The sequence below is a fragment of the Desmodus rotundus genome, chromosome 2 (assembly GCF_022682495.2).
Source record: "Desmodus rotundus isolate HL8 chromosome 2, HLdesRot8A.1, whole genome shotgun sequence".
NCBI classification, from domain to species: domain Eukaryota; kingdom Metazoa; phylum Chordata; class Mammalia; order Chiroptera; family Phyllostomidae; genus Desmodus; species Desmodus rotundus.
The window spans coordinates 206142433-206169721 of record NC_071388.1 but is presented as its reverse complement, the minus strand read 5'-3'; the positions used below and the strand labels follow the sequence as shown (position 1 = coordinate 206169721).

Genomic DNA, 27289 nt, shown 5'->3' with positions numbered 1-27289 from the left:
TTCTGACTGACCCCGGCCCTGCTGGAACTCTTCACAATGTACGCGCACTGCCTTAGTGATAAGGAAGGTGACGAAGCCGCTTTCTGGACAGGAACAGCACGGTGAGACTACCACTCCCGCATGTGGCGGCCAGGAGGGCCCACCGCAGGGCCGCTGCAGGCCAGCCTCATGCCTGAGCATCACAAGGCATCACTGGGAGGGAACCAGAACAAGGTCCCCATCGTTTCTGTGCTGCCTAAGCCTCTGTGTGTGTCAGAGAATCTTACTGGTTCTCATAGGGCCCATTGAGCGGTAACGTAATAGGCGTGACCTTCACATACACAAGTGAGGGGCTCTCTGATCCCCCATGGCTCAGGGGGTGCCCCGCATGCCGCCCCCCTCTGGTGCCTGCTTCCTGAGGGGCTGCCCCCAACAGTACTCTCGGCCCAGACCCAAGCCCGGCCCGCACAGCGCTGGGCTTTGCCTCTCCACAGACCTGTCCGAGTCCCAGCGCACAGCGAGTTCTAGGGCTGTGCGCACCATTCCCTCACAGCACCGACCTGCCCCGCCCCAAAGCAGCACGGTCTTGAGAAGAGGGGCCCACAAGCGATCTGTCAGGACAGGCCTGGACTGCAGCTCGGCAGGAAACACAGGGTTCTGGGCGGGTGTGGGGGTGGGAAGTGGGAGAGGCTGCCCGGGGGCAGCGGTAGTCAGCAGGATGTCTCTGAGGGGCTGGCACCGAGGGGCTGGGACCTAGAGGACGAGGAGCAGGCAGCCAGGGTAGTACCCAGGTCAGGGGGGCGGTGAGAGGTATGTCAGAAATGTGACATGACGTGACGTGGACCCAGGTGGTGGAGGTTCGGGAGGGAGGGGGAGGAAGAGTGGAGGCAGCAGGGCAGCCCCCCCAGAACAGTTGTGTGAAAAGGGCAGGTGTCCAGGTGATGGGGCGGAGGGAAGGGGGTGCCACATCGATGTGGGGGGGCAGGTGAGCGGTGGGGTACGCCTTCAGGGTGATGATCGCCATGGGGGACCAGTCCCCAAGTGGTACCTGCCAGGAAGTCCCCCCATTACCTGGCTTTGGACACAGAACACATCTCCCAGCAAAGCCCCTTGGGGAACATTCAAAGGCAAACTCCCTGTGCAGGCTTGGCATCGGACCCCCCCCCCCCCCCCCCCCCCGCAGCGGAGTGGCTCGTGGCCTCTGAAGAAAGCCATGCAACCCCGGCCGTGCCATCTACCTGAGGCTACACGCCTGACGGCGGTCACTTCTTTGCAGAGCTTCGCATGCACTGGGTGTTTGCTCCTAGGAAACGTAACTTTGCATCTACGCCCTGCCCCAAAGTTTCCTGGATGTCATCAGCTCCTGTCCCCCAGCTCAGTCAGGGCTGCATCCCAGTGGGTGAGCTGGGGGCTGGGAAGGGGAGGGGAAGCGGGCTGGAAGCCACTGAGGACGAGGGGAAGGAAACTGAGACGCAGGTCCCCAGAGCAAGAGGCTCCGGCTCTCTCCCCACGAGGCCTCTGCCGACGTGCACCCTCAGCACCAGGTAACCGAGTCTGAGTCATCCCCTGGCACCCTCCTTGCGGTCCTTGCTGACACGTGACCTGGCGCATCCAGAGAGGACCACGGCTGCTGGACTAGCTGAGGCCCAGCCTGCTGTGTGGCTGGAGAGGGAGGAAGAAGGGGTGAATCAAAGCCACAGGCTCCTGGGAGCCCCAGGTGGACACTGGCCCGTCTCAGGTCGAGGTCTTGAACAGATCTGGAAGCTGTGTTAGCTGTACTTCTGCTTGTTGTCGTGGCAATGCATGAGCATCCCCACCTGAGAGTGCGCTTTCCTCCCGGGATGGACAGTGTCCGTCTGCACAGATGCTGAGTAGGAGAGAAGGTCCCAGCATGCCGCACCTGCCACAGAGCTGGGGTCCCTCTGGAAAGGGGGGACTTCCCTGGGCCCTGCCCCGCCTAGGGAATAAAATCGGGAGGAAGGGGTAGAACTTTCTAGTCAACAACCCCCACCCAGTGCTCTGAGATCCCAGGCTCACAGCCTAATCAGAGAAAACCCAGGCCTGACTTCCAAGAAGGCTTCTGGCACATTTAAAATAGCAGCGGGATCCCTGCCAGACCCGCAGGCCCAAACTCACTGTTGTTTGCACAGCCGGATTTAGAACGCTGAAAATAAAGCCACCGATTTGGACTTCTCAAAACCAAGACTGGACTGAAGGGGGGGAGTCAGGAGCAAAAAGGAAACACAATTGCTTCACCCAGAGACACGGCAAGAGCAACAACACCGAAGAGCAACGCGCCGAGCCCAGGCCGACTCGGGTCTCCCCAGGCGGAAGGCTGCCCCGCCGGGCTCAGCTCCCAGGACGGGGTGACAATCCAGCGTCTGCGCCCGCCAAGGCTGAGGTGTTCACGCCACCCATCCTCCGAGCCTAGGGCTAAGAATAAACCACATCTTGTGTCTTGGTTATTGCTTTTATTTTAAACTAAAACCTCTGCCTAAATGTTTCAAATGTAGAACAGCAAACGCTCAGATCTGGGCTTTACCTCTCTGACACAATGTCGCCCCTTCAGGGCCAGACCTGCGAGCTGACAGGGAGGGGGCCAGGCACTCACCTGTGAAACAAAGTCCCTCCTAGCCTACCTTTCCAGGGTCATTTGTTTTAAAAATGTATCCTTTGGACAGTAAAAGGGAGGCTGCGCACGGGCCCCAAGTGTGAGCCGGGAAGTAAGAGCCCCCCCTACCCCCCGGCCGAGGTCAGAGCTGCACTGCTGTGACCCGCGGTGACTGGGCAGAACGGGCTTGTGTCAACCGTGCTCCCGGCCACCCACACATTTACTATCACGTTATTTTCATCGCATGCATGCAGCCATCAGAGAACTTTACCACCAGCCAGAATTAGTCCGGGGGAATAAAGAAGCATTTTTCAAAAGTATCGACACCACCAAACGTCCTTAAATGCACAGTACAGACCAGAAAGCAAAGCATGCAGCCTGACACCTGAGCCCCAAATCTCCTGGGCAGAGGTGCAAACCGCAGGCAAGCTCACGGCCCACCTGCTCAGCCAGCCCTGCCAGCCACGTCCCCACAGGGCATGACCTGACACGAACATACCTGTGTGCACAGGCGTGCACAAGGGTCTACTGCCACTGTGGCCCTGTGGCCCCTCTGAGCAGGAAGACCACCCTCCAGGGGACACGGCAAAGACCCTTCACAATGGGGCTTGAGAGGGAGGTGTGGTCTGGGAGACCCTGACGGTGCCCTGCCGGTCTGACTTGCCAGCTGACAGTGGGACCCTGCAGCTGTTGACTGTGGCAGCAGCCTTGGGCTCAGCTCAGTCTCTCCCTCAGCTCCACCTGTCTGCGCATCTCTGAGCTCTCGCCGTGGACGGCTGACCCATCCTACTGATGGACGGGACAGTGATCTACTGCTGCTGGAACCAAGGGTGTGACATGCAAAGAGCTTCCCCAGGGCCCGGCCTGGCGGGCAGCACGCAGGTGTGGCCGCGGAGGCTGTGACCGCCTTGCTGTGGCACAACAACAAAACCAGGCTAAAAACAGACACAGTCGGCCCGTTCCTCAAATAGCAGCTGGGTGGCAGGAGCGCCAGACTTCACTCCCTGCCCTGCATGCCCTCTGCCTCCGCCCCGCCCCCTCCGTGGTCCTTCCCCAGAGCTCCTTCCCTGCACTGTGAGAGGCCGAGACTCCCTGCTAGGCATCCGATGCGTCCCTGGAGATACAGGATGGATTGCATCTCAGCAGCAGCAGAAGCACCCGTGCACTGGTCACAATGGGCATGAAGATCAGCTCCACATCAGGAAAGAGTCCCAGCCCCCACCTCCGCTTCTCCCAGGGGCTCGGATGCTCACAGCAGAGTCTGCGCAGCCTGGCTGGTGGCCCGCTCGGACGGGCTCTCTGTGAGAGGAGCCACATCAGCAGGGACCCAGGGCCGGAGGACATGCCCAGAGCGTGCTTCAAGCACAGGGCTGGCAAAGGGAAGGGTGACAGAACTGATGGGGCCCTCGCCGACTCCAGGAAGAACAGGGGATGGAAGGAAAAGTACTCCCCAAATACATGCCCAAGACCCCAAAACTCCAACAGGAACACCGAGGAACCAGATGCAGAGGACAGGTGCCCGAACAGCTCGGGAAACAGGACTGACGGTTCAGCCCTGCCGGTGTGAGCACACGGGGAAGCGGGGACATCCAGGACACCTCCCGCTGCAGACAGCCACCCGCTGCACCACGGGCCTTCCCTTCCTTCAGAAGAGATGCCCGGGGACTGAAGTTGCTGTGCCGGCCTCCGGTCTGCAGGTGTGCTAATAAGTAACAAAGCCCCACCCACGCCCTGTGAGAAACAACACAACGAGCTGGAAGGTCACCCCGATGTCCCCACACGGATGTCCGCACGCACGTCTCACACCCTGGGCGTCGGGGGTCACATGGCTTCACCTGCACGTTTTATCCAAGTACAACGACCAGGTGTCAAGCACGTGCACCTGCGGAAACTCACCCAGAATGGATTCTGACGGCCGAGAAAGGGACCCTGTGGAAAGTGAGCTCCCAGGGTGACCTGACCATCAGTTCCCACCGGGGCAGGTCACGGTGGGGAGTCCCAGGCCCAGAAGTTCTGTAGTGAAAGGGTTACTTTTGCCCGAGGCTAGCCCCGTCCTTCGTTTCTGTGCAGGGAGGTTAACACATCTTCGAAATAAGCCAATCACCCTCCAGAGAGCTCACCATCTCATTAACTCTCCCCTTGTGCGACTCCGCCTCGGCCTTGCTGTCTCCTGCCTTCCGTCATCTCCCGCTCTCTCCTCAATCCCAAAGGCGGAAAGGACGATGGGAAACTGTGCTCCGGAGACCCGGAGACCCTGCTCCTGGTGATGCCGTCAGTTTGGTTCGTGTAAACTCATAAAAACGCTCCACAGCTCGGGACACTCTTATATGCCAACAATTTTACCCTGGTAGCTAAACGGTCTTTCTAGGGCTCACGTGGCACTGGATACACACGTCACGTTATCACATTTACTACAAATCAGAGTCACGTTTCCAAGGCTGGCCTGGGGATGAAGTCCCTGGGTGTGAAGGGTGGCAGTCACCCAGGAACGCTAAGAGAGAAGTCACTATCACCCGACAGAACCCAGGAACTCGTCTCCCCCTGGGAACCGGTGTCGACTTGAAAGAACAGGAAACGACACAGAACCCTCCCACCGCGGAGAAGACTGACTGCCCCGGGACGCAAACGCGCCTGGTGGCCGACACCCAGACCTGGTGCTGAGGCTGGCGCTCGCTCTCGGGGCCGGGGCTCATCCCTTCACTGGACACGGGGGAAACCGGGGCCAAGAGAGACTGCTATCAGCCACTCCTGCCCAATCCTTAACCATCGTCGGGCCGAGTGGGGAAGGGCGGCAGGGGTGGGGGGCAGGTTTGGGGAGAGTCCTTTGCAATGCCCTAGCCCCAGCCAGAGCGCCTGCTCTGTGACCAGCTTGGAAACCAGCCGGGAAGGTCTTCACCACACACCCATCAGGACTCCTGTGGAACACGAGCGAGCAGAAACGGCACAGCGCTAACCCCGCACAAACACACCGACTACATCAGACCCCCCCCGTCAGACGTGACCCGGCGCCTCCCCAGTGCTGACTCTGACTCTGATCCACTCATCCACGAACAACCTGTCCTCTCCTTCTTCCTCTTTGTTTATCAACCCTGGTGCCAGGGCTGCCCGTCGCTGGGCCGCAGCGAGGGAGCGACCCTACTCCGCACCGAACCTGGAGGAAGAACTAAAGGACAATCCTGAAGGACAATCACCCACCGGAGCCAGGGCGTGCTGCCCGGTGAGTGCCGGCCCACGCCACGGCAGATGCCGCCCTTGGGACAACTGCATCGCACTCCGAGGTTCTATTATACCCCGTGTGCCCTCTTGGGTCACAGACTCGAGCTCCTAGTGCCAGGACGGCCAGGCACAGCCAATGGGTCGGTCTGTCTTGGGGGAAGAGGGTAGACAAGACAGTTAGCTCGGGTGTTTTCTCTGGGTAAATACCTGTCATCCCCCACCCCCCACCCGCATCAGCTGAAGAAGCGGCGTCTGAGAAACCTGAGCTGGCGGCCAGAGAGGGTGGGAGCTGCATCAGAAAGGAGCCCTTGCGATGCCAGGCACAGAGGACAAGGGGCCACGAGAGTCCCTCTGAACCACCGCAAACAAATGGACACCCACTCCAAAGAATCTGTGTCCCCCTGGTACCCAGACAAGTCCCCTGAATAAAGTCCCTGCGTGTGGACCAAACCGGCAGGCTCACTCCATCATGCAAGACCTGGCACCCGAGGGTCACGCCAGAAAGGGACTCCACACCGTGTGATGTCCCCACAGGGGGCTGCGTGAGAACAAGACCCTGCTGTCCCTTTCACTCCCACCAACTGAAATGTGTCTCTTAAAACTGCTAGATAAGGAGAGGCCGAGTGGCCCTTCACACGCCCCGGGCTGGCACCGCCTGGCACCGCATCCGTGAACAGGCTTCTGACCCATAGCAGCCTGTTTTTAGCAGCTGTGAGTGTTCACGTCCATCAGTGACGCTAGAACTGAAAGCCAACTGAAAAAACAAAAACAACAGATTATAAGAAAACAAAGGGCCAAGACCCATCCTTGAATTTACACCAGCCAAGAAAACAGGCATGCACTGATGTCTTTTAAAACTGTAGGAGTACGTACAGTAGTGTCTTAAGTAAGCTAACAGAAGAGAAAACGGACAGGTGTGAACGCCCTCACGGACCGCAGCGCACGAGAAAGCGAGCCCCTGCGGCCGGTAACTGAGAACCAGCCAGCAGCTGCGCCGCAGTGGCTCCCGGTGGGGCGGAAGCAGTGGCAGCGGGTGGTACTTCGGAAATGGTGCAGAGACACCAGGCCGCCTTCTTTCTGCTAATCTGCTGAGCCTAATAAATACCACCTCTGCTCGCCGCCTGGAGATGCAGCCGCAGCTGCCTGTGCTTTACCCCAAGCACGGTCGTCAATAAATAAACCTTCACTCTTTTCATTATGTGACTCGTGGTGACATCGTTTCCAATTGACATAATGGCTTCGATCATCACAGCAAAAACCCAGTAACCTAAAGGAGATTTCCTATAGAAAACAGCTTATGCCAAAAAACATTTAAAAATAAAAACTCATTATGGAAAACATACCATCTTTCTAACAATGCTTGCTGTTGGCATTCATCATACAGATCTGGAGAAGAGAAGTGATTTCTTGGGAGTTAACTGTAGAAACCCCAACCCGCCTGCTCACTCAGGGTCTCCGCTATGCTACCTGGCACACTCCGGCTGATTCTGCAAGACCCAAATCCTCCCACCCTCTGGAGGCCGCAGGGACTCGCTTCCCCCTCGCGGACACGCGCTGCCTGTTCGGGCCCCCAGGCCCCTCACTGACCCTCCCACAGCATCTTCACAAGTCTGCACACCAAGCCCAGCGCTCTGAGCTGGCAGAATGAGAGAGGCGTCCTGCCTGAGAGGGGCTCGCTATCACAGAACTGGCAGACATGAACACACAGGCACTGGTATGGAGAAACAACAGTCACACCTTCCCCTAAGTGTCCCACGAAGCTGTGATTCACTAGAGCGTCCCCACCTGCCCCGGCAGCACACCGATCTCCACGGACAGGCACTGGGCCCTGCTCCCCGTGCTGCTGAACACGCCCTGGAAGCTGGAAGAACGGTGGTGAACGCCAACGGAGAGACAACACGACTCCTCACCAAAGCATAGTGGTGCTGGGCTTTACAGTCGGCTCCTGTGCTCCTGGACCAGAGGGGTCGGTCCGCTGTGGGCCAGCCAGAGGGCTGCGCTGGGCCTGCACCGAACCTGGAGGAACCCCCGTGGCACACGCCATTCTGAATGTTGCTGTGGCGGCAGAACTCTGCAAGCCCAGGGGGATGGAATGAAAGATGCTAACAGGTGACCATGCTGAAACACCGGCTCCCACTGGAGAGAACAAGCAAAGCCGGACAGAGCCCCAGCCTCCAGCACCTGCCTGTGCGAGGGGCCCCAAGCTGACCTTCAGGCGGCTCTGCCTGCCTCCAGGGGGCGATTTGACCTTATAACCACCACCACCACCACCACCACCAAACTGGGTGCCCTAAATTACTATCAGGAGCCATTTACAAAGAGCACGTGAATTCCTAAACAATCAAGCGAATGGCTCCACTCTGAGTATGTCATTAGTTCAAACTGTTTCAGGTGAGACCTGAAGTTACATTGTTTCTTTAAGCCCCCCACGAACCTTTTCTGTAACAAACCAAGTTCAAAGGATGTATCAGGTTTTTGTTTTATTTCATTTAACTACTGCTTCCCCTTTTCTCCACTAAAGTTTTTTTTTTTCTCTCTCCTGAACTGTATAAAACAGTCTAACATGCCACAAATTGAGTGACCAATCAAGGGAATCAGAAATTAAAGAACAAAGCCACTCAAAAAAACGTACTGTTGAAAATCAGCTATACATTACTAAACCACTATTAACCTCAGCCAGGGCTGTCAATGAATCGCTTTATTGCTGTAATCGATCCGCCCGGACAGCGAGAGAACGCCCTGAAGACACGTGCGGCGCTGGACCTGCGCTGCCCGCGGCGGGTCCCAGGGAGTACTAGCAGGCTGGCTGGGATGCAGAGAGCGACACTCGACGACGTAATCAATCATTTATCATTTAATCTCACTCTGTATTAAATGATACTTGTGTCAACAGGCTGCCCTAACACATGCGTATCAGGTGACAGGAAACTGCCCTTGCTCTGACACAGGGCCTCTCTGAAACCTTCTGGCCTTGGTGACGGTCACGAACCTCACAGGGCGCCGGCGGCCGTCGTACCTGGGGGAAGGACCACAAAGAGCAGGAACAGACGAGAACCAATGGGGATTAGAGAGTATAAGAGAGTCGTCCGACAAAGGCCGGCACTGGGAGCCTTGCACCCTGATGCCTGGAGTTGCCAACGCGGGGAATCACAGGTGTGTGATATGGGAGGCCGCATGTTTTCAAAGAAGACCCTAAGCACCTTGCGTCCCTAACCCTGGCACAGGTGCAGCGCCCAAGACTAAGCACAGAACTCCAAAGCCAAGTACACCCCTGGACATACCTAATGTGATCCTCTTTTATTTTCCCATCAGTTTAAAACTTGCAGAGCTGGAAGAGTCTAACAACAGGAAGGCCTGCCCAACGACAGCTTTCCCGACTTTCCTTTAGACTTGAAGGAAGTTCAAATTTCAGCAGACAGTGGCCAAGGCTGAAGAAAACCAGCGATGTTCCTCACGATACAGACCACGGGCCAGGTCCCCATAGCTGATCTGTGATTCTGAAGTCCAGAAAGGTGCCCAAACAGGAGCTGTACTCACAACTGTGTGGCAGGTGCTTGGTGGCAAAACCTGTATCGCACTGTGACTATCTCAGACTTCACTACAAATCGTTGGTGCCTGACGACAGGGTGCTGGCCAGCCACACGGGCAGTGTCCTAGAGCCCACCCCAGGCTCCCTTCAAACGCGCCTTTTCTGAGTCCTGCACGCCCACCTGGCCCACACGTTGGGCCAGGCCATGCGCACCGGCACCCTAAGGACAGTCACGGAGAAGCTGGGCCTGCGTCACCCGTCTGAAAGTTACCGTAGAGAATTCACTCTCAGTTCAAAATCTCATGTAGCTACCACCCGAATTCTGGAAATCTACGTCCCAGGAAGCAGACGCGTAAATGTGGGAAGCACGTGATGCAGGAGGAAGACCCGAAAGGTACAGGGGATGCACTTTCGCCTGTACAGAGATCGGCCTTGCAAACAGCTTAAGAGTCCTGGCCTCCAGGCCTTCCGACCAAAGGCAGGTGGGAAAAGTGGCTTTCTGTGATGGCCCAGAGCTTCGGAATGAAGTGAGGCCCTGGGGTTCTGTGCACTGCAACCTGGTTCGCCAGCACTCGGTTTTCTGCACAACCCACCACCCAGGTCTCACACCAAAGTAACTCCACCCTCGGGGGACTGGCCGCAGGGACGGACAAACCACGCGTTATTAGCCATGACTGCTGTTACCTGACGCTGGCCCAAAGGGGAAACTCCACCACACTTTGAACCTCTAGGGCTCCAAATCCCCTCTTCATCCCTTTGAACAAAAGGACACACGCAGCAACAAGTACCAGGAAGGGCCGCCTTCCTTCCACACCTGTTTGCTCACTTGCCCCCCGCCCGCTCCCTCTAGGATGCACACTTACCTGGAGCCCTGGGGGCTAATTACTATTTTCTACAAAGCCCACCAGAGCAAAGACGCAAGCCTGCTATTATAAGAGGGGGAAATGGGCTATGTATGTGAACTTCCGCTGAGCACAGAGGATGGAAGCAGCAGCTTTATACAAACTAATTGTTTTAACAAAGTAACTCGCGATACTTTAAAATAGTTCTGGAGCACGTGGGAAGGGATGGGATAATGCTTGTAGTCAAACAAGGGAACTTCTTAAGGCAAGTTTTCCAAGGCAAGTTAAAACCCAAGGTGTGCAAACAGTCACGGCAGTTGTAAAGTCCAACAGGGGGAATGAAGTCAATGATACCGTAATAACTGCGTGTGGTGCCAGGTGGGCACTGGAATTATGGGGGGGGTCACTTCGTAAGTTATATGGATGTCTAACCACCATGCTGCACACCCAAAAGGAATATAATACTGAGTGTCAACCGTAATTGAAGGAAAAAAGGCTGTGAGATGAAATGTAAGGGCCACATCACTGATGCTGATCAGCTGATAAAGCCATCAGTCTACGCGCTCGGCCTGGAGGCAAGCCCCTCTTCCAGGCGCTGGGCTGTCTAGCACAGACGGACGTCAGTGCTGTGGGCTGCACCACCAAAAATGAGCAGACCGCTCGTGGGCCTTGCTCCGAATCGTTAAACAAGCAAGCCCGATTTCAAGTGAAAAATAACTAAGAACAGCAGGTTAAACTAACATCAGTCTGGCAACCGGCATGTTATATTGTATCCTCGCTAAGAAAAAAAAATCACATTTAACACAACTCACATTCAACTTCTCGGTTGCAAGTACTCTCTCACACTGGGAGGAGCACTGGACGAGCGCTATTTGAACGGGAGTGTTTGTCTTGGATTCCCTGAGAAACACTAAAGCCAGGGCGGCAACACCCCCAGGCAGCCAGGTAACAGGGGCTGGCTGAGGCAGAGGGAGACTCTCTGGGGGCAGGTGCACTCACAGCTGGAAGTCTCTAACCCCAGGCTCGGAGGTTCACACACCCAGTGTCTCCACACCCCCCCACCCCAAGCAGCAGCACAGCTGTGCCAATCAGTGTCAGGATCCTTCAGTGGGGGAACACGTTGGGGGCACATCTCCAGACCTCCCTCACCCCAGCCTCTTCCTGCCGAGAGACGCCCAGGCCTATGGAGACACCTGGTCTGCATTTTGCAGGTTCTGCAGGATTCCAATGACCCAAATGCTCCCTGAGGGCACTGGATCCATAGACAGATTGTCATCCCATCTGTGGGGAGCCTTCCCTGAAAAGTCCTGGTGGGAAGGCATGGAGAACAGCGGGCAGAGGTCTCCAGGCTGCGGCTGTGATTCCCGAGCCTGCTTGCCAGCACAAGGGAGCGGGAAACAGACCCCTGCCCTGCTCAGGCTCTCCTCCCAGCTCGCCTCCTAGCAGGGCAGCGGGGAGAGAGGCCCACATCCCTGACGCCTAGGTAGCTATCCTGACCAGGAGCGCAGCACGTGACAGCGAGCGCACAGCTGAGGCCACAGCACAGTACAGACTGCAGCACCTCCTAGCAGCACCTGCCAAGGACGGACACTTGACTTGGAGGTGAAGGAAGACAGAAACCGAGAGGAACGCCACGTCCCCGCGCCCAGCCGTGACACCTGTGCAGCAACCTCAGGGCCCGTGGCCTGGCTCTCTGGAGCAGCCCACAGGTAGCACAGCCAGTAGCTGCCAGCTCACGGGCCTGCTGATGGAGAGGGCCGCGTCAGCCCCCGCAGGAGAAAGGCAGCACCTGGCAAGGTGATCTCTCCAGAGACAGGCTCCCAGGGCCTTAGGTTGCATGCACTGAAAGGCCCCACCACACGCGGCTTTGAGCAGGGCGGTCAGGAACGTGAGGACCTACTATTACTGGGGGAAAACAGCATCCGAGTTCACACCCAGCGTGACCCCCTGCCGGCTGGGGACTTGAGCGGGCAGGTACCTTACTTATCTGCTCTCAATTCCCAGAGCACTCTACTAGGCGGGCCGACTGAGTGGCCAGGCCAGTTCCCACCACTGCCCTCCCACTCCGGCTGCGCTGCCCACCTCTGCGTGGGGACCCATCGATGCTCTCGGCGCTGGAAGAGTGCGCGTCGGGAGGCGCGCGCCTCAGGCTGAAGTAGCCGCGGGGCCGCGAGGGAATGCTCCGCGGGGTGGGCCCGCCGGCGGGCGCGCCATCCCTGCGCGCGAAGATGCCGCTGAAGAAGCGCAGCAGCCTGTGCTCCGAGGCGGCGCCGGGGCCGGAGGCCGCAGCCCGCGCGCGCTCCAGCCGCTGCAGGTCGCTGTTGTCCAGCGTGCGGTTCTTGCTCTTACTGCGCTCCCAGCGCTCCAAGTCCGAGAGCGCATCGTTCTTACTGAGCACCTCACCCACGTCCAGGGTGTTGCGTTTCTCCGAAGCGGGCTGTGCCGCGGCCGCGGGCTCCGGGATGACGCTGGGGTTGGCCACGGCCTCACCGCCCGGCGCCCAGGCCAGGCTCCCGGAGCTGCTGTGGCACCTTCCGCGGCCCAGGCCCGGGTCCCGTGGCGTCTCAGGCCCACTCCAGTGCCTGAAGCTGAGGCTTCGCCGCAGTGGCGCGGCCCGGGCCCCTTCCACGTCTGGGCTACAGGGCGCTGGCGAGCTGGGCTCTTGCTTGAAGACCGGGGGACTGCCGGCCACGTCCGTTGGCCCTGTGCGCACGCGGCACGGCCGGAGCCGCCCGAGCTCCAGCTGCCCAGTGCTGCGGGTGCGGTAGGTGCGGAAGTCCCAGGCGCGTGGCCGGCAGCCCTCTGGGTCCTCAGTGCCCGTCGCCTCCGCCTCCTCCGCCTCTTCTTCTTCCACCAGCCGCTCAGGCGCGTCCGGAGAGCGTGCGGGCCATAATCTCCTAGTGGAGCGCGGGTCGGGGCCGCCGGGATCCAGGACAGCCAACTGCTCCTTCCTGACCATGGTCACCGAGATGCGGTAAACGGTCTTCCTGGGGGGCGTCCCACGCGGCATCGCGTCCGCGGGCGGAGACGCGGGCTCCCCGCTGCCGTCCAGCAGATACATGTCGCCCGGGGCCGCGGCCACCGCACCGCCCGCCTGGGCTCCGCTGCATCCAGTTAGCCGCAGGCCGGGACGCTCGGTTGGGAGGTCGCTGGGCGAGGCGGAGCGAGCTGCGCGCCGGGAGAGGGCCCACGCCCCCTACTCCCAGCGAGGGCCGCGCTCAAGCTGCGGAGCCGGTGCCCCTGGCGACTGCTGGCCGGTGCGCCGCGCGGCCCGAGTGCGGTGGTCCGGGCCCGAGGCGCCCAGCCATGGGCCTGCGGGGTGGGGGGACGGAGCGGCGGCAGGCGGACAGTCAGGCGCAGGGACAGTCTCGCCGGCAGGTGCGGCCAAGGCGCGCAGGGCCTGGGGCGGGCGGCGGCGCCCGCGGGTTCATTGTCTACGGCGCGGGTTCCGCTCGTATCTTCGGGCCTTTTTTGCACAGTGTGGCGGCTCCGGAGCCTGCGCCACTCCCAGTGCCCGGGACTCGCGGGCAGCTACGCGGGCCGCGGTGGAGGGGCGGGAGGGCGGCGGTTTAAAATGGAAACGTGCGCCGGGGCGGGGCGGGCGAGGGAAGAAGTGCAGCCACCAAGCTGGCCGCGCGCTCAGCGGGGCCGCCGAATCCCGGGAGCGCGACTGCTGCGGGAGCGCGGCCCGGCGGGCAAGCCGAAGCACCGGGCTGGATCACAGGCACGCGGACTGGAGCCTCCAGGGGCTGGCCTAGTGTCCCGCCTTTACCCTAACCTGACACCAAAAATCTGGACTTGGCTGCAAAAAAAACCCAAACAAAACCACGAGCAAAATATCGGTCCTGTCTCACCTGCTGCGGGTTTACGAAGCATCTCCCCTCCCCATTGCAAAGGTCCTGACTCAAACAAGTACCTTGTTAAAAAAAGGAATGTAGGCACCCGGTTTCCCCTAACTTGACACAGGAACACGCCCGCTGCCAGGAAGGAGAGGCGAGCGGTGCGGGGCGGCAGCTGGGAGACCGCGGACGGCAGGGTTGCTCACACCTCCGCCCTGCCAGTGAAGGACAGGCAGGTGCACTCTAACATTTCCCAGTGGGAGGGGAGGGGCTCTGGACCGGCAGGCACCTGCTACCTGGGCAACAGGAAGCAGAATGCAGGGATTAAGAGCAGGAGGAAGCCTTGCCTGTCCCCCTAGGCTTGTCCTCTTCCTGACCACCTCAGTGTTTACACCTGTCCGATGGAGAGGAATAAAACCTCCTGAAACCCCGAGCACCCTTGTGAGGACAAAACTAGCTGAGCAACTGCACTCCAGGCACTCTGTGTAAACGTTGAATTTACCATTAATGTGAACGTTGTGTTTCTCTTCCATCCAACCCCCACTCCCTGGCTCGCGGCTCTCCAACTGTGGTCTCTGACCCTCCCAGGTACAGTAAAGGGCTCATTCGTAGTGGATTAGCTTTATCAGTACTTCCTGACGTCCTGAACTTAGATGTGTCCATTTGCTTAAGTTTCAGAAAGGAAGGTCATCCCTACAACTTCCACCCATCGGATGGGAGGCTTCCACCACTGTCTCTAGGCCTGGACCTGCCAGGGCTGTGTGGAGGCTGTTCCCAGGGCCTGCGTCCCTGGGCTGCTGGCAGGTGCTGCTCCGCCCCTCCTCTCACCTTGTAACGAGTCACTACGGGGCACCTGCCGCGCTGGCAACACTGAACGAATGTAGGGCTGAGTCCTCTGGTCTCTGGAGGTTATGACCTAGGAAGTCCGGATTTCACATCAGTGAAACTGGAATGTTCAGATTTAATGAGATAAATCAGGAAGGCTGCCAGCTAACTCGAATCATTTATGTCAGCGGGCAGGAGAAACACCCTGTATGACTCCAGTGATGGCCGCGTGTTGCTGTGCACTGCCCGAACCTGCGGGGAGCCCCGAGCAAACTGCAGGCAGTGGGGACGAGGCAGGGCGGGCTCGTCAGCTGTGACAATGTAGCGCTCCAGCAGAGGTCTCCGGTGGAGGCCGCTGCCAGTGGGGAAGGCTGTGTGTGTGGAGACTACGGGTACATGGGAAACCTGTGTACCTTTCATTCAACATTGCCATGAACCCCAAAAAGCTTTTAAAAATCGTCTATTTAAAAAAGAAAACCCTCTAAAGCAACCTTTGACCACCCTCAGTGGCTCCAGCTGGACATGATTACCACCAATAGGGTCTTCAGCTCTGTCCACCAGCCCCTGGCACCCAAGGGCTCAGGAGCAGGGCCCCCAAAGTGTCCTCCATGCAAAGTGGGGGACCCCAGGACCGATGGGTCTTACCCAGGACAAAAGCCCTCTTTGGTAAGACCAAGTCCCACCAGGTTGTAAAGTGGGGGCCTGGCAGCCCTCCCGGTCACAGTGGGGTCTCTAGTGCCCATCAGGTTGGGGTGCTGCGGCTCAGAGAGGGCAGGTGCTTTCCCCCACGCTGCACAGCTATTCGCTGCGAGCAGAGCCCAGGGGCTTGGGGTCACACCGCCTGCACCCCTTCCCATGCTACAATGTCACTTTTTCTTAGCGTCAGCACTCTGCTTTGTTGCCACTGAAGAGAGAAACACGTGTGACTGTTACTGAACTGGGTATCAATGACACACAAACGACATCTCGACGTCTCGGAAGTTTTCCTTTGCTTACTTTTCTGCTTGTTCATTTGTTCGTCAGATACACGCTGGGCCCACACTGCCACACCAGCCAGTGAGGAGGCAGGCCTCTGTCCCCAAAGAACTCACAAACTCATGAAAAATGGTGCGGTCTTCAAGGCCAAGGGACTGAACATGGCGAGACGGCGAGGGAGCGGCTGCCCGGGTAGCCACGCGGTGCCCAGCACCCTAACAGGTGAGCGCCACAGACGCGCTGCAGTCTACCAGTTCCAAGCTGCAGCTGCATACGCTGAAAGGCCAGCCCGGTCTGCAGGTGGAGGCACCAATGCTCAGTAGTGCTGAGAGGCAGGGAGTAACTTTCGACTGTGAGATGAATTTTAATATGGAATGTGCTGGCCCATAAGTAAGATACATAAATGCATCCTGTTATCTGAGGATAAGGTATTAAAGATAAATAAAACAGCATTCCTTTAAAGCACAAATATTGAACTGCTAGTCTTCCAATTATTGTTGCATGGTGGTCTGGAATCCGGGCCAGGTTTTGCACTTAGCCATAGGAGGATGCAGCCTGCAGAGTAGAAGGTTCCATTCCATCCACCTTAGATGACACTGGCTCCCAGCAGACACTGAAGGATGGAGCCTCTTTGGGCCACAGCCCTGTGGTGTCTGGTCACTCTCTTTTAATGCCATCTGCCTGGCAAGGAAGCACTGATTTTCCATGCCCCTCATAATGATTTCACAGGAGACCCTCTGGTCCAGGCTGAAAACCCTGCAGAATTGTCTCTCCCTACTGCCCTGGATACATGGGCTCTTCCGATGCAAAGAATCAGAGGCTCAGAACCCATCCCTGCAAATCCCTTTGCACAGCCAGCCCTGCCTTTACATGACAATAATCCTACTATCGTGTTCAGGTGGCATTGTGCTTTATTTTCCTGTTGCCTTTTCAACTGGCCCCTCTGGACCATCTTTCCTGAATTTTTCCATGCCATGGAGTAGGTCACCATTTTGGCAAAAAAAGAAAAAAAAAAAAAACCTGTAGTTGATCATTGCCACAGGCAAACCAGAGCAGGTAGGCACAGCCTTGGGGCTGCAGAGGGGGCCGGGCAGGGGCCAGCCCTGCCACGCCCCTGCACCACCGGCAGCTGGCCTTGCTCCCCCAGCTCCAAGTTCACGAGCTCCCCTGGCCACCCCAACCCATGACTTCCCTGTCCTGTGCCATTTCTTGCTGCTTACGAATTAAGCGCTGTCCACAAGAACACTATTTCGCAAGCGTTACTAGAGCTGATAAAGGAAACCACTGGTAGTCAGCAGAGTCATCTGCAACTCAAGCTGACTTTCCAAACAAGAGGCAGCTGCTAATCACGGTCACAACAGCTTAGCAGAACCAGGCCTGCAGGCAGCAGAAAGCAGCCAGGCAGCTTTGCCCAGGCCCCTGCAGGCCCACCCTGGAAGCCAACAAAGAAACCCTCCTCCAGGTCACGGGCTCTTTAAAGGCTACTTTACGGCAGCAGGGTGACTGACAGGCACACCTACGAGGCAAAAAGACAGGTATGTTTCGTGAGCAATGTCCTGTGTTACCTCCTGGCAGGAAATGCACATCGGGCCACTTCAGGAGGAAGGTTCTGAGCTCAGCTTCTGCAGGCTGACAGCCGCCCTGCAGACGGCCCTGCCTGGGCAGAGCCTGTTAAGGGCCCGAGTTTCTCACTTCACAAACTGAAAGTTACAAGTGGAACAGAGAAGACACAAGGACTTGACCCTCAACTGTTGAGTCCCAGGAGGACGTGTGTGGGTCTCACGGCAGAGACTTTCTGGACCAGCAGGGAGACAGAGCCTGGGAGGTCCGCCGAACACGAGGAACCAGCCCGCTTTTCCTCAAGGACAACAATGCAATCTCCGCCAGCCGGACCGTGGGGCTGTGTGACGGGTGTGGACACGCAGACGTCACAAGGCAGCACCCATGCCCCACACACTTGTCCATTCTAACAGGAGGCCCCCCAGTGTGACCTCAGTGGACAGCACCAACATGCACTAGGCTTAGCTCCATGACTACTTGTCAAACGCCAAGTCGGTGTGACCCAGACGAGAAGACAGAAAAGGTTCCTCAGTCCACCCACGTCCAGTCCCCAGGCATCCACAGATCTGAGGGTCAGGCGCATTTACACAGAGAGGCTGGGGAGCTGGGAAGAGTCTGTGAGAGGGGCGGGCAGCAAAGGAATTGGAGGTCCACCCCCAGCGGTGCCCGGCGTCCAGCTCAGTGTCCCGCCAACAAAGGTTATCTCCGGCTGTCTTCCCTGGGGTTCCTAGAGGACAGGCGAGCACCCTGTGCGGCCACACTGTGGGTGCTCACACATGACTCTCAGGGGTTCCACCTTCCAGGCCAATCAGGGACGTCGCCCCCACACTCGGTGCACTGACAGCATTTCAGGGAGAGGCCCCCCTGCTTTGAGAGTCTTCTGTGGCCCAGCAGGGGATTCGTGCTGGGAAGGGCACTCTGCTCGGTGACAGGGAGCTGGGGGTGGGGCAGTGGTCAAGGACTGACAAGTGTCACAAATAACCAACACCTGGAAAAAAGCGTTACGTAAAAAAAAAAAAAGGCAGGCAGAAGAACATTACAGTATTTCTCGTCAACACACTCAAGGAAGTCCTCAAAGGAGGTGGCGCTCTGCCGTCTTCCGGAGCAGGGCGGCTCAGCCGAGGCTCCGGGGGCATTTGCGCTGGCCCATTCTCTGCTGGGAGCCATCCTGAGCCCTCTCCCCTTCCCCCTCAAAGTCATGATAGCCGAAAATGCGCTGTCATTGCCAAAATGCCCCGGGCAGAGAAGCGCTGCTGCAAAGGGCCAGGCAAGACGCACGGGGGCAGGGGGAGCGGTTCCTACGTGCCTACGTGCCAACAACTGATCTTTTTTCTATTTCACTCACTCAACCCTTCCTTGAGTCCCTGAAAATATCTCAATAAAGGGCTCCCAATGGTCCCCCAAAGGAGAAGCAATTATTTCCAGTAATCCTTCCCAAAACAGGAAGAGTAGCTACAGTTACAGATGAGGCCACTAAGGGTCCTCATTCTGTGACAGACACATCATCAATCATATTTGGTTTAAAAGAGCATCGCAGGCCCTGGCTGGGCAGCTCTGTTGGCTGGAGTATCGTCCTGATACACCAGGGATGCAGGTTCCATCCGTGGTCAGGCAGGGCGCACTCAAGAATCAACCAATGAATGCGTAAGTGGAGCAACAAATCGATGTTTCTCTCTCTCTTCCTCTCCCTGCCCCCCAAAAATCAATAAGTAAATTAAAAAAATAAAAAAGTGTCATAGATGTGATTAAAATGCAAGAAAATAAGTTTTGCCAACATTAATTATTCAAAATCTAAAGCGGCACGTTATTTTTGATTAGAAAATATCCTAGGCAACATGCTTGAAGGTATAGCCATAAGCCCTTGACCATGAGCACCAGAGAGCACCCTCGAGGGGCCAGTGCACAGGATTGGACAGGCCCATGGGCCAGGCCAGGAGCTGCATTACCACACCCCCCCCCCCCCAGGTCATCCGGGCACTAGGTCAGCGGGGACATCACCCCGTCCTCTGCAAATGGGACCAGATGAGTAGATTACAACAGCATCCTAGGTCTGGGAGAGACCTTCCCCCAGGCCCGATTTGCAGGTGCAGAGTCTTGCCCTGAGGGTGGCCGGCCACCTGCCCGAGGCCACCATTCGGGCAGAGGGACCCCACCCAGGGCTCCCTCCTTCACACACGTGGTGCAGAGAGCCAGGAGGGAGCGCGCAGACCCAAACTGACCCTCTGGGTCTACTGCGCGGGCCTGCAGGAAGTCCTGATGTTTAAGACACGCCTGCCCATGTCATTCATCTAGGAGTAGACTCCAGAGACGAACTTAAACCCAAACCGATTCACCGTCACTTTATGGCAGCAAACATTATAAACCCCTTCTCCCATCTAGCTCTCAGCTCTCTGCAGAGTCTCAGCGGAGGAACCAGAGGGACAGAATCAAGGGTGGCACAGGCCCGCACCTGCCCCTCGGACAGCTGCAGGGGAGCTCTGGAATCCGCATGGAGGAAAACCAAGACATTCCTGCCGATTGCCTAATCATCCTGGTCCTCGAGGGCGAGCAGGGCCGGCTGGCGGGTACCATCCTCCTCTGCGGGACGCCCTCCCCAAGGGACTGCTCCAGTGAAAATGACAACAACGCCCGCAGGCCGCTCTCCCTGGACTCCGCGTGAAAACACAGGGGAGGGTCTGCTACGGAGCACCAGACACAGCCGCCTGAGCCTGTGTGACCTCTGCCATTTACCGCACTCGTCCGCAGAGCCATTGGCCTCAAAGGTCCTCAAATCGGGGTTTCTACGAAAACAAAAATCGAGGCCACCAGGAATGCCCTGGGAATTCCGGACAGTACTGGTACGAGAGCCGCCATCGAGAACGGCTGATTTTATCGGAGTTACCGTGGCTGCACTGCATTGGGGACTTGGCTGCAAGGATATCTGGAGATGTGTTACTGTGCCCGGGGGACTAGAAGGCTTGGTATCTCTTCTCTAAATGTTGAAGCACCATGACCAAGGCGCCTGTTCAAAGCCCAAGCCCACCCCCCCCCCCCCGCCCCAATCAGGTGGAGACATGGGGCCACATCCTGACACAGGAGCCACTGCCACCAGTTCCGAGTTCCCCAGGCTCAGGCAGGGTAGGGTGGCTGGTGGCAGCAGCCACGCACTTCCCTGGGTGGTCACCATTGGTGCAGAGCTCTGGGAGAGGAGGGGTGCAGGTCACGGGGTCAGATCTGACAAAGAAATAGAATGAAACTTCTGTATCTTCTCATCAGCGATCAGTGTGCAGGGAGTAGTTCCTGCAGCAGGAAGGTGCTGGGGGCGGAGGCAGGGATGCAGAGGTTAGACCATCTGAGACGTTACTAGTTGCCTTGGCAATGAGTGAATGGGCAGAGCTGGGACTCATGGGCCACCCCTGGGCCCTTTGCCTCTGGCTCATCACTCCCTCACAGCCACTCACCCCAGAGAAGGAGACCAGGTGCGCGTGGTGTCCACGTGGAACCAGGCCCCACCTCCAGGTTTGCCTCCAGTTTCCCCCCTGGCTTGACCAGGACTAAGGCCCGGACTGCAATCCTGGGCTCCCACCACCCATTCTCTGCCCCCCTTCTTCCCAGAACTCCCACTGCAGCTGTCGGGAGACTCGTTTTAACACGTCCTCTCCTTCCTGGTCCTTCAGGTCCTTCCCTCCCAGCCAAGGCACAATGGTATCTGCTCTGGCCACGGCTCTGCTGGCGCCTGTGCCCCCCAGCCCAGCCGCCCAGCTCCAGCCCCCAGACCAGGCCCCTCACAGTGTGCCTGCGGGCCAGCAGCACCAGCCGTGGCCCAGCCTGGCCTCCACACCTGCAGGAGACCCTCGTTCAAGTGAGCTCCAGTGTGGGGGGGCCACCCCGTCTGCTTCGCAGAGCCCCACCTGAGCTGCAGCCCTGGGCCCCGCTGTACCCTTCCAGCCACCCCTGTGAGCTGCCGTCCCTGCAAACACCTCGGCCCAGGTGCGATCAGGGCGGCTTCCCTGGGCCTCCCAACCCAACCACACCCACTTCTCCTGCTCAGAGTGGCAGATGGAGCCGGCACCACCCCCCCCCCTCACCTCTTCTCCCCTCCCCAGGCCTGAACGTGAAAATACTCAGTCATCTCCCATTTAATGGACACAGATGTGACAGCCCCTCCTCCAGCTGCCTGCTCTCGGCCTCAGCCTGTCAGTTGCCAACAGCCTCCCTACTCTGCCCACCCTCCTCGCCCTTCCCTGGGCTCCCAGGACAAACGGGGTACAATTCAGCTCAGGCCCCAGGCTCCTAGTCACTCCCTCACAGGCACCCCAGGCGCACCCACCCCCCCACGTCCCCGCCCAGCTGCAGAGTGGCAGGGGCTGGGCTCCAGGGCCAGGGTGACACGAACCCTGCGACTCTGGGAAAGCAGCCCGAGTCTGCATCCAGTCTGTCTGCGGCAGTGAGGTGGTGATGCTAACAGGGAAGATGTGACGGTCACACGAGATGATGTGGGGGCTGTATGCGCCAGGCGGGACACATGGGGCCTGTGGCTGCCGCTGTGCAAATAAAGCTCAGCACCCTACCAACAAAGAGCAGCGTCGCCCAGGCAGCACCTGCCCCAGGGCTCCGGACCACGGTCTGCAGTGCCCAATGTCCTCCTTCTGCCTTAGGCCCTTCTGTGGTCCTGAACCACCACCGCCTCCTGCTGGCGACAGACTGCACCACCACCCTATCCTGCTCATCACGGGAGCCTGGGCTCAGGAGTCCCCCCTCCACATACACACACGCACCTGTGCACACCTGGGCCCACCCCTTATCAGTATCAATCACCTCTCATTTCTGACACCTGTAAGTTCCACAGCCACCGCCCCCAGAAGACCAGGGCCCTTGACCCAGGACACAACCGTATCTCTAAATCCCAGCCTCTATCCGGCCTCTGCTTAATAAATACTGCTTGACAATTAGCTTCCTCAATCCAAGCAGCTGGTTCAAACTTAATTCTGGAAGGGCGCAGCTGTGCCTCAGTCACATTGCAAATAACAGCAGAGGTCAGCTGACTTGCCTGACCGCCCCTTAACCCCCTGGTTACACTGCTACACCACACAGCACACTCACCCCCCCACCCCTCAAGTTTATCTGAGAAGTCTCCAGCGGTTAGGGAAAGCAGAAAAGAGAGTGATTCATCTCTTCCCCCAGCCACAAAAGTCAGCTGATGTTGGATGGCCACCTCCAGAGAAGGCATGCCCTTCCCTTGGTGGAAACCGTATCGAGGGCCCGGAGAGCGGGAGGGGAGGTTCCAGGGTGTGACTGCCTGGGGAAGAGAGTGCTCTACCGCAGCTGCTTCACTTCAGGAACAGAACAGGGGGCTGGGGGTGGGGGTCTGGAGCCTCCAGAAAGCCCTCCAGTGGGGGATCCCATTCCCCGCCCACTTCTCTGGGCTAGACCTGGGCCACGCCCACTGTGAGGCGGCGTTGAGCCCCCAGCCATCCCAGGACGGGGTGGCCGGCTGGGTCACCAAGACTGTGTGCAAGGGCTACCTGCACAGCCTGGGGCGCACGCCAAGACATGAGGTGATGCACGCTGGTGACCCAGGTGCTGAGACACCCAGGAAGTGACAGAACATTTAAATGCCTCAGAGCTCCACAGGGAGGGGCACGGCGGCACCTGCGCTAGAGCTCCTGCAAAGGTCTGAGCACCTGGCAGCCCAGGTTCTTCCCTTTCCCAAAGGCACGTCCAGGGAGGTGTCAGGAGCCACGGCAGACCCCGTGTAGGCAAGCTGTCTGAGAGGTCGATGCCACGGAGAGGGCTGCCCGCGGCACCCCACGGCCCCGCCCAGCCCATCAGAGGGTCGGCGGAGCAGCAGCAGCCGTCACTGGAGAGCTCCGAACATGGCAGACGACATCAGGCAGCCTGGTGCCCGCACCAAGGACTTCTTGGGAAGGCTGCTCCAGGGAATGACGAGTCCGAGCCCATGGAAATCCAGTCCTTGAGGGGCAGGCACCCCACAATGGAAGCTACAGAGATGCCCCAGTGCAGCACCTCACTCTGGGACTTTCCAGCATTCACAGGCCGCCATCGAACGCCAGGGCAGCCGCTTAACACCCCTCCCCGCCCCCCGCTGGCAGCCTGGCCCACACCCTCACTGGTGTGGTCGCAGGCAGGTCTCACCAGTGACACAGGACGGATGGCCGTGCTGTGGCCATTCAGTGTGAGCCGTGGGTGCAGCACGCTTCCATTCACCCACTCGTGGCCAGAGGACACCTGACAAGAGGGTTTATGTGGGCTGAGAGGCCGCAGGACCACGACACTCCACTGCACGGGGCTCCCACCTGCTAACTAGAGGAGTGCGTCCCGGGCTTGGAAGACACCAGGCCATGGGCAGGGGCAGGCCCTCCCCAAGTCAGCCCTTCCAGGCTCCCAAGGAGGCTGCGCCCTACACCCTGCCCCCCACCCCCCACGGTGCAGGCTGCCCCAGAGGCAGGGCAGGCTGGCTGCAGCACCCCACAGACATCCCTTCAGTTCATCCACTCTCTTCCCCAAACGCCTGTGACAATGACAGTGAGGCAGGCACCTTTATAACCCCATGCTACAGCAGGGAAAGCGAGTCACAGGGAGGCCGAAGAGGTGCCTGATGGCGCAGTAAGGGGTGGAGCCGGACAGACGGCCAGCACTCTTTGTGCCACCGCCCCCCAACCTCTCTGGACTCAGGAAAGCTGGGGCTCCACCAAGGGGAGCCCTGCTGGGTAAGCAGAGGTGGGCAGGGGTGACGGGGGGGGGGGGGGGGCAGGGTAGGGCAACGAAAGGGCTTTGCAACAGCAAGCCAGGGTTCATCTTGCGCAGCTTCTCAGGCAGTGCAGGGGGGGGGGGCGGTGTACAGAGGGCGGGGGGGGGCAGGGGTGAGGGACTTGGGAAGCAGGTAGACAGAAAAGGTGCTCAAACACACAGGCACTCCTCACCAAGATTCCAAGGAACGGGGCGCTGAAGGTTCAAGGCCGACTGGGGTGAAAGAGGCTCCCATTCCATCTAAATCTCCAGGGGCAATGTACCCGCCCTGAGGTTAACATTATCCCCAAACCCACTCACAAGACTCCACTTCCCTTCTGGAGTTCCTGGAAAGGCTGAGCAGGCCCTGGTCTCCCCCCCTCACCCCCCTCCTCTCTTATTCCCTCTCCACCCCTCACTGCACAGGCTGCAGGCTGGCTTCTGTCTCCTCAGGGGCTCCAGGGCAGCCCTCCCCCAAAACCAAGTGGCCCACTTGGCCACGCCCACTTCCCAGTCTATCCGTAGACCTGTTACCTCCTGGGAGCCCTCACCTGCCTTTCCCCACCCCTCCCAGTGGGCCCCCGGTGTCCCCTCATACTACCTCCACCCCAGACCTCGACTTTGACCCTGGAAGGCTATAGAGAAGTCGGCCATCATAAAGCAGAAACACGCAGTTACACAGCCATCAGGCACATTCCAGACACAATCGGATCAGTACCCAGGCCTGGGCATCGGGGACACTGCACCTCTCTTAGAAGATACCCAGACTCCCGCGGGCTCGGCAACTCAGGCCCTCCAAGGGCAACATCAGCGGCGTCGTTTCTAAAGGAAAACCTCCTTTCTAGGAACATTCTGCTAATAGAAAAAGGAGGTGCTCACAACCAAGCAGAAACACTTGGCAAAGCAGGTAAAGACAAGTGTAAAGGAAAAACTTCCATTAACATTTGACTGGCTACCAAGGTTTTCGTGACCTTGACCATCAAGACAAACATGGTCAGGCTCAGAATGATGTCCAAAACCCAGCTGGGGCTGCCACAGCAAAGGACCACAGGCGGGGGGTTCCAACCACAGGAATTCATTTTCTCATGGTTCTGGGGGTTCGGAGTCTGAGGTTGGGGTGTGGGCAGACGTGGGCTCTCCTGAGGCCACTCTGCGTGGTGTGTAGATGTCTTCTTTTCCCTGTGTCCTCACAGGGTCGCCCTCTGTGCCTGTGTCCCCATCTGCTCTTCTTATAAGGACTCCAGTCATACAGAGTGGGGTCCGTCCCAGTGACCCCGTTTTCACCTGATGACCTCCTCCTTAAAGCCCCGTCTCTAAGGACAGCACGCTCCAAGGTGGGCAGGTTAGGACCCCATGGAAGAATTCTGGGAGGGTGCAACGGGGCTCATAGCAGCTACCATCAGAGCAGCCAGCAGCAACAGCAGCTCAGAAGGGGGCAGCCAGCGTGTCACGGTCATGTTCGGATGTACAAAAGGCATTGTTCTCAGTGGAAACTCGAGGCAGCCCCCACATCACACCAACCAGGCCCTGCAGCACACAGCTGGGTCTCTGGTGTCCCCGGCACCCCGATGCAAGAACGGTCACTAGCAGGGGACAAAGATGGCGTGAGAGCTGAGAGCAGAGCTCTCCTGTCTGAGGATGAAGCTGGGCCTCCTCCCGCTGGAGGAAGCAGAGCCCCCACCCTCAGGCTTGAGGTCAGGCAAGGAGGAAGCTACGGGAGAGCCCACGCCTCACTCACACATTCCGGCAATTTCACCCCAGGCCCCAGCCCCGAGCTGCAGGGAATGGCGGCCTCTCCTAGGGGCCATTCCGGCGAGGCCACAGCCCTAACTTCACTTCACGGGGAAGCGGACCTGCGGCATGACGTTTTGCTCTTTCTTGCACTCTTCCTTCGTTCGAAGGGGCCCATGAAACACACGCATCACGATCACCTGGCAAAAACAGTGGGTGTTCTTCCAGCCCGAACGCCTGTTTCCACGGCAGCAACAAAGCACCCAGGTACACAACAGCAACACCCTCCCCACTCTGTGCCCAGGCCAGTGGGGACGGGCCACTGTCCTGGGGCAGAGGAGGGCTCAGCCCTCCAGCCCTCTCGTGACACATGGGAAAGAGACACCAAAGGTGCACCTGGAGCCTGGCTCTGCATGGCCCCTCCCCCTGCTATAACCCTCCAGATCAAAACCCAGGCTCTTATTCCAACGGAGGTCCCCCCACAGCATCTCGGATGGAGCCTCCCTGAGGATGGGGGGCTGGGGGCCAGTGGGAAATCTCCAGTGAACCAAGTCAAGCGTGAATAAATCAGTGTCTGAACGCGTTAAAATAGAGTATAGGATATGGCGCCCCAGATGACTGCCCCACAGAGGGAGGCGGCCGGCTCCAAGGTGACTGGCGAAGCGCCAAGGGAGCCGGCCACCTGCTTACTCACTAGCCTGCCCTCTGCCTCGGGCCCAGCCTGCACCCAGCCTGGCCTCAGGGACATGCAGTTGTCCTGTGTGGGTCAGAGAAGCGCCCTCAGCCCTGCTCTGTTGCCTCCGAAACACTTTCACTCTAGGTCACTCTAGGACCTGGGGCGGGGGCACAGCACCCAGGGAAGGGAATGGAACCGTGACAGGGCGATGAGGCCCTGCTGCCACCAAGGGCAGGGAGCCCGGGCTGCGCAGCTGCGAGGCCGCCACTCAGAAAGAGGGCGCGGGGCGGCATTCGTAGGGCAAGGACCCCGAAACAGCATCCCCGCCCACTCAGTTCACAGCACACTCAGGAGACACGCATGAGGTGCGACAGCCAGGCGTGACTTCCTAGGGAAGAAAGTGCTGGAAGGGTGAAAAGGCGGCGACCCTCTACCTTCCCGCTCTGGCCGCGGCACTAAGCCCACGTTCTCCCGTCCGACATAAGCACGTCTTTGAAGCACCCGTCTCTTTCAAATCTGTGCTGACTGTGTACGGAGTAACAACTATTTCTGTTACCGCACAGTGCAAGGGGGAAAACCCGGGGAATCACTCGGGCTGTGGCAATTAAATACTGTTTGTTCACGAAGGGGCTTTGTTTGAAATCATGTGATTCAATCCTCGAGTTATTTTATCTCCAGGTCTGCCGGGCTTCCTCTGTGAACACGAGTCACAGGGACGAAGCCACCACACGCTGGGACTGAACGCATACCACCTACGCCTTACACGTGTGTAAGGGG

At 58.6% G+C, this 27289-nt stretch overlaps 1 protein-coding gene and 1 long non-coding RNA gene across 10 annotated transcripts in view; one reads left to right on the top strand and one right to left on the bottom strand.

Annotated features, from left to right (window-relative positions):
* Positions 1–27289, bottom strand: part of AGAP1 (ArfGAP with GTPase domain, ankyrin repeat and PH domain 1) — a 409905-nt gene that overhangs the window by 278584 nt on the left and 104032 nt on the right. Inside the window, exon 1 of one of the 9 annotated variants that reach the window (XM_053919243.2) lies at positions 12260–13778. The exons of 3 other annotated variants lie outside the window; for them this stretch is intronic. In XM_053919243.2, the coding sequence (XP_053775218.1) occupies positions 12260–13238 (979 nt within the window). In that variant the 5' untranslated portion in view covers positions 13239–13778. Of the gene's footprint in view, positions 1–12259; positions 13779–27289 lie in introns of those variants that run through there. 5 more of the 9 variants (XM_053919239.2, XM_053919242.2, XM_053919240.2 and 2 more) reach the window with 5 other exon arrangements.
* Positions 13021–19288, top strand: LOC123480108 (uncharacterized). The gene is made up of 3 exons (XR_006655981.2): positions 13021–13151; positions 15865–16038; positions 17392–19288. It is a non-coding gene; the product is annotated as an uncharacterized lncRNA (long non-coding RNA).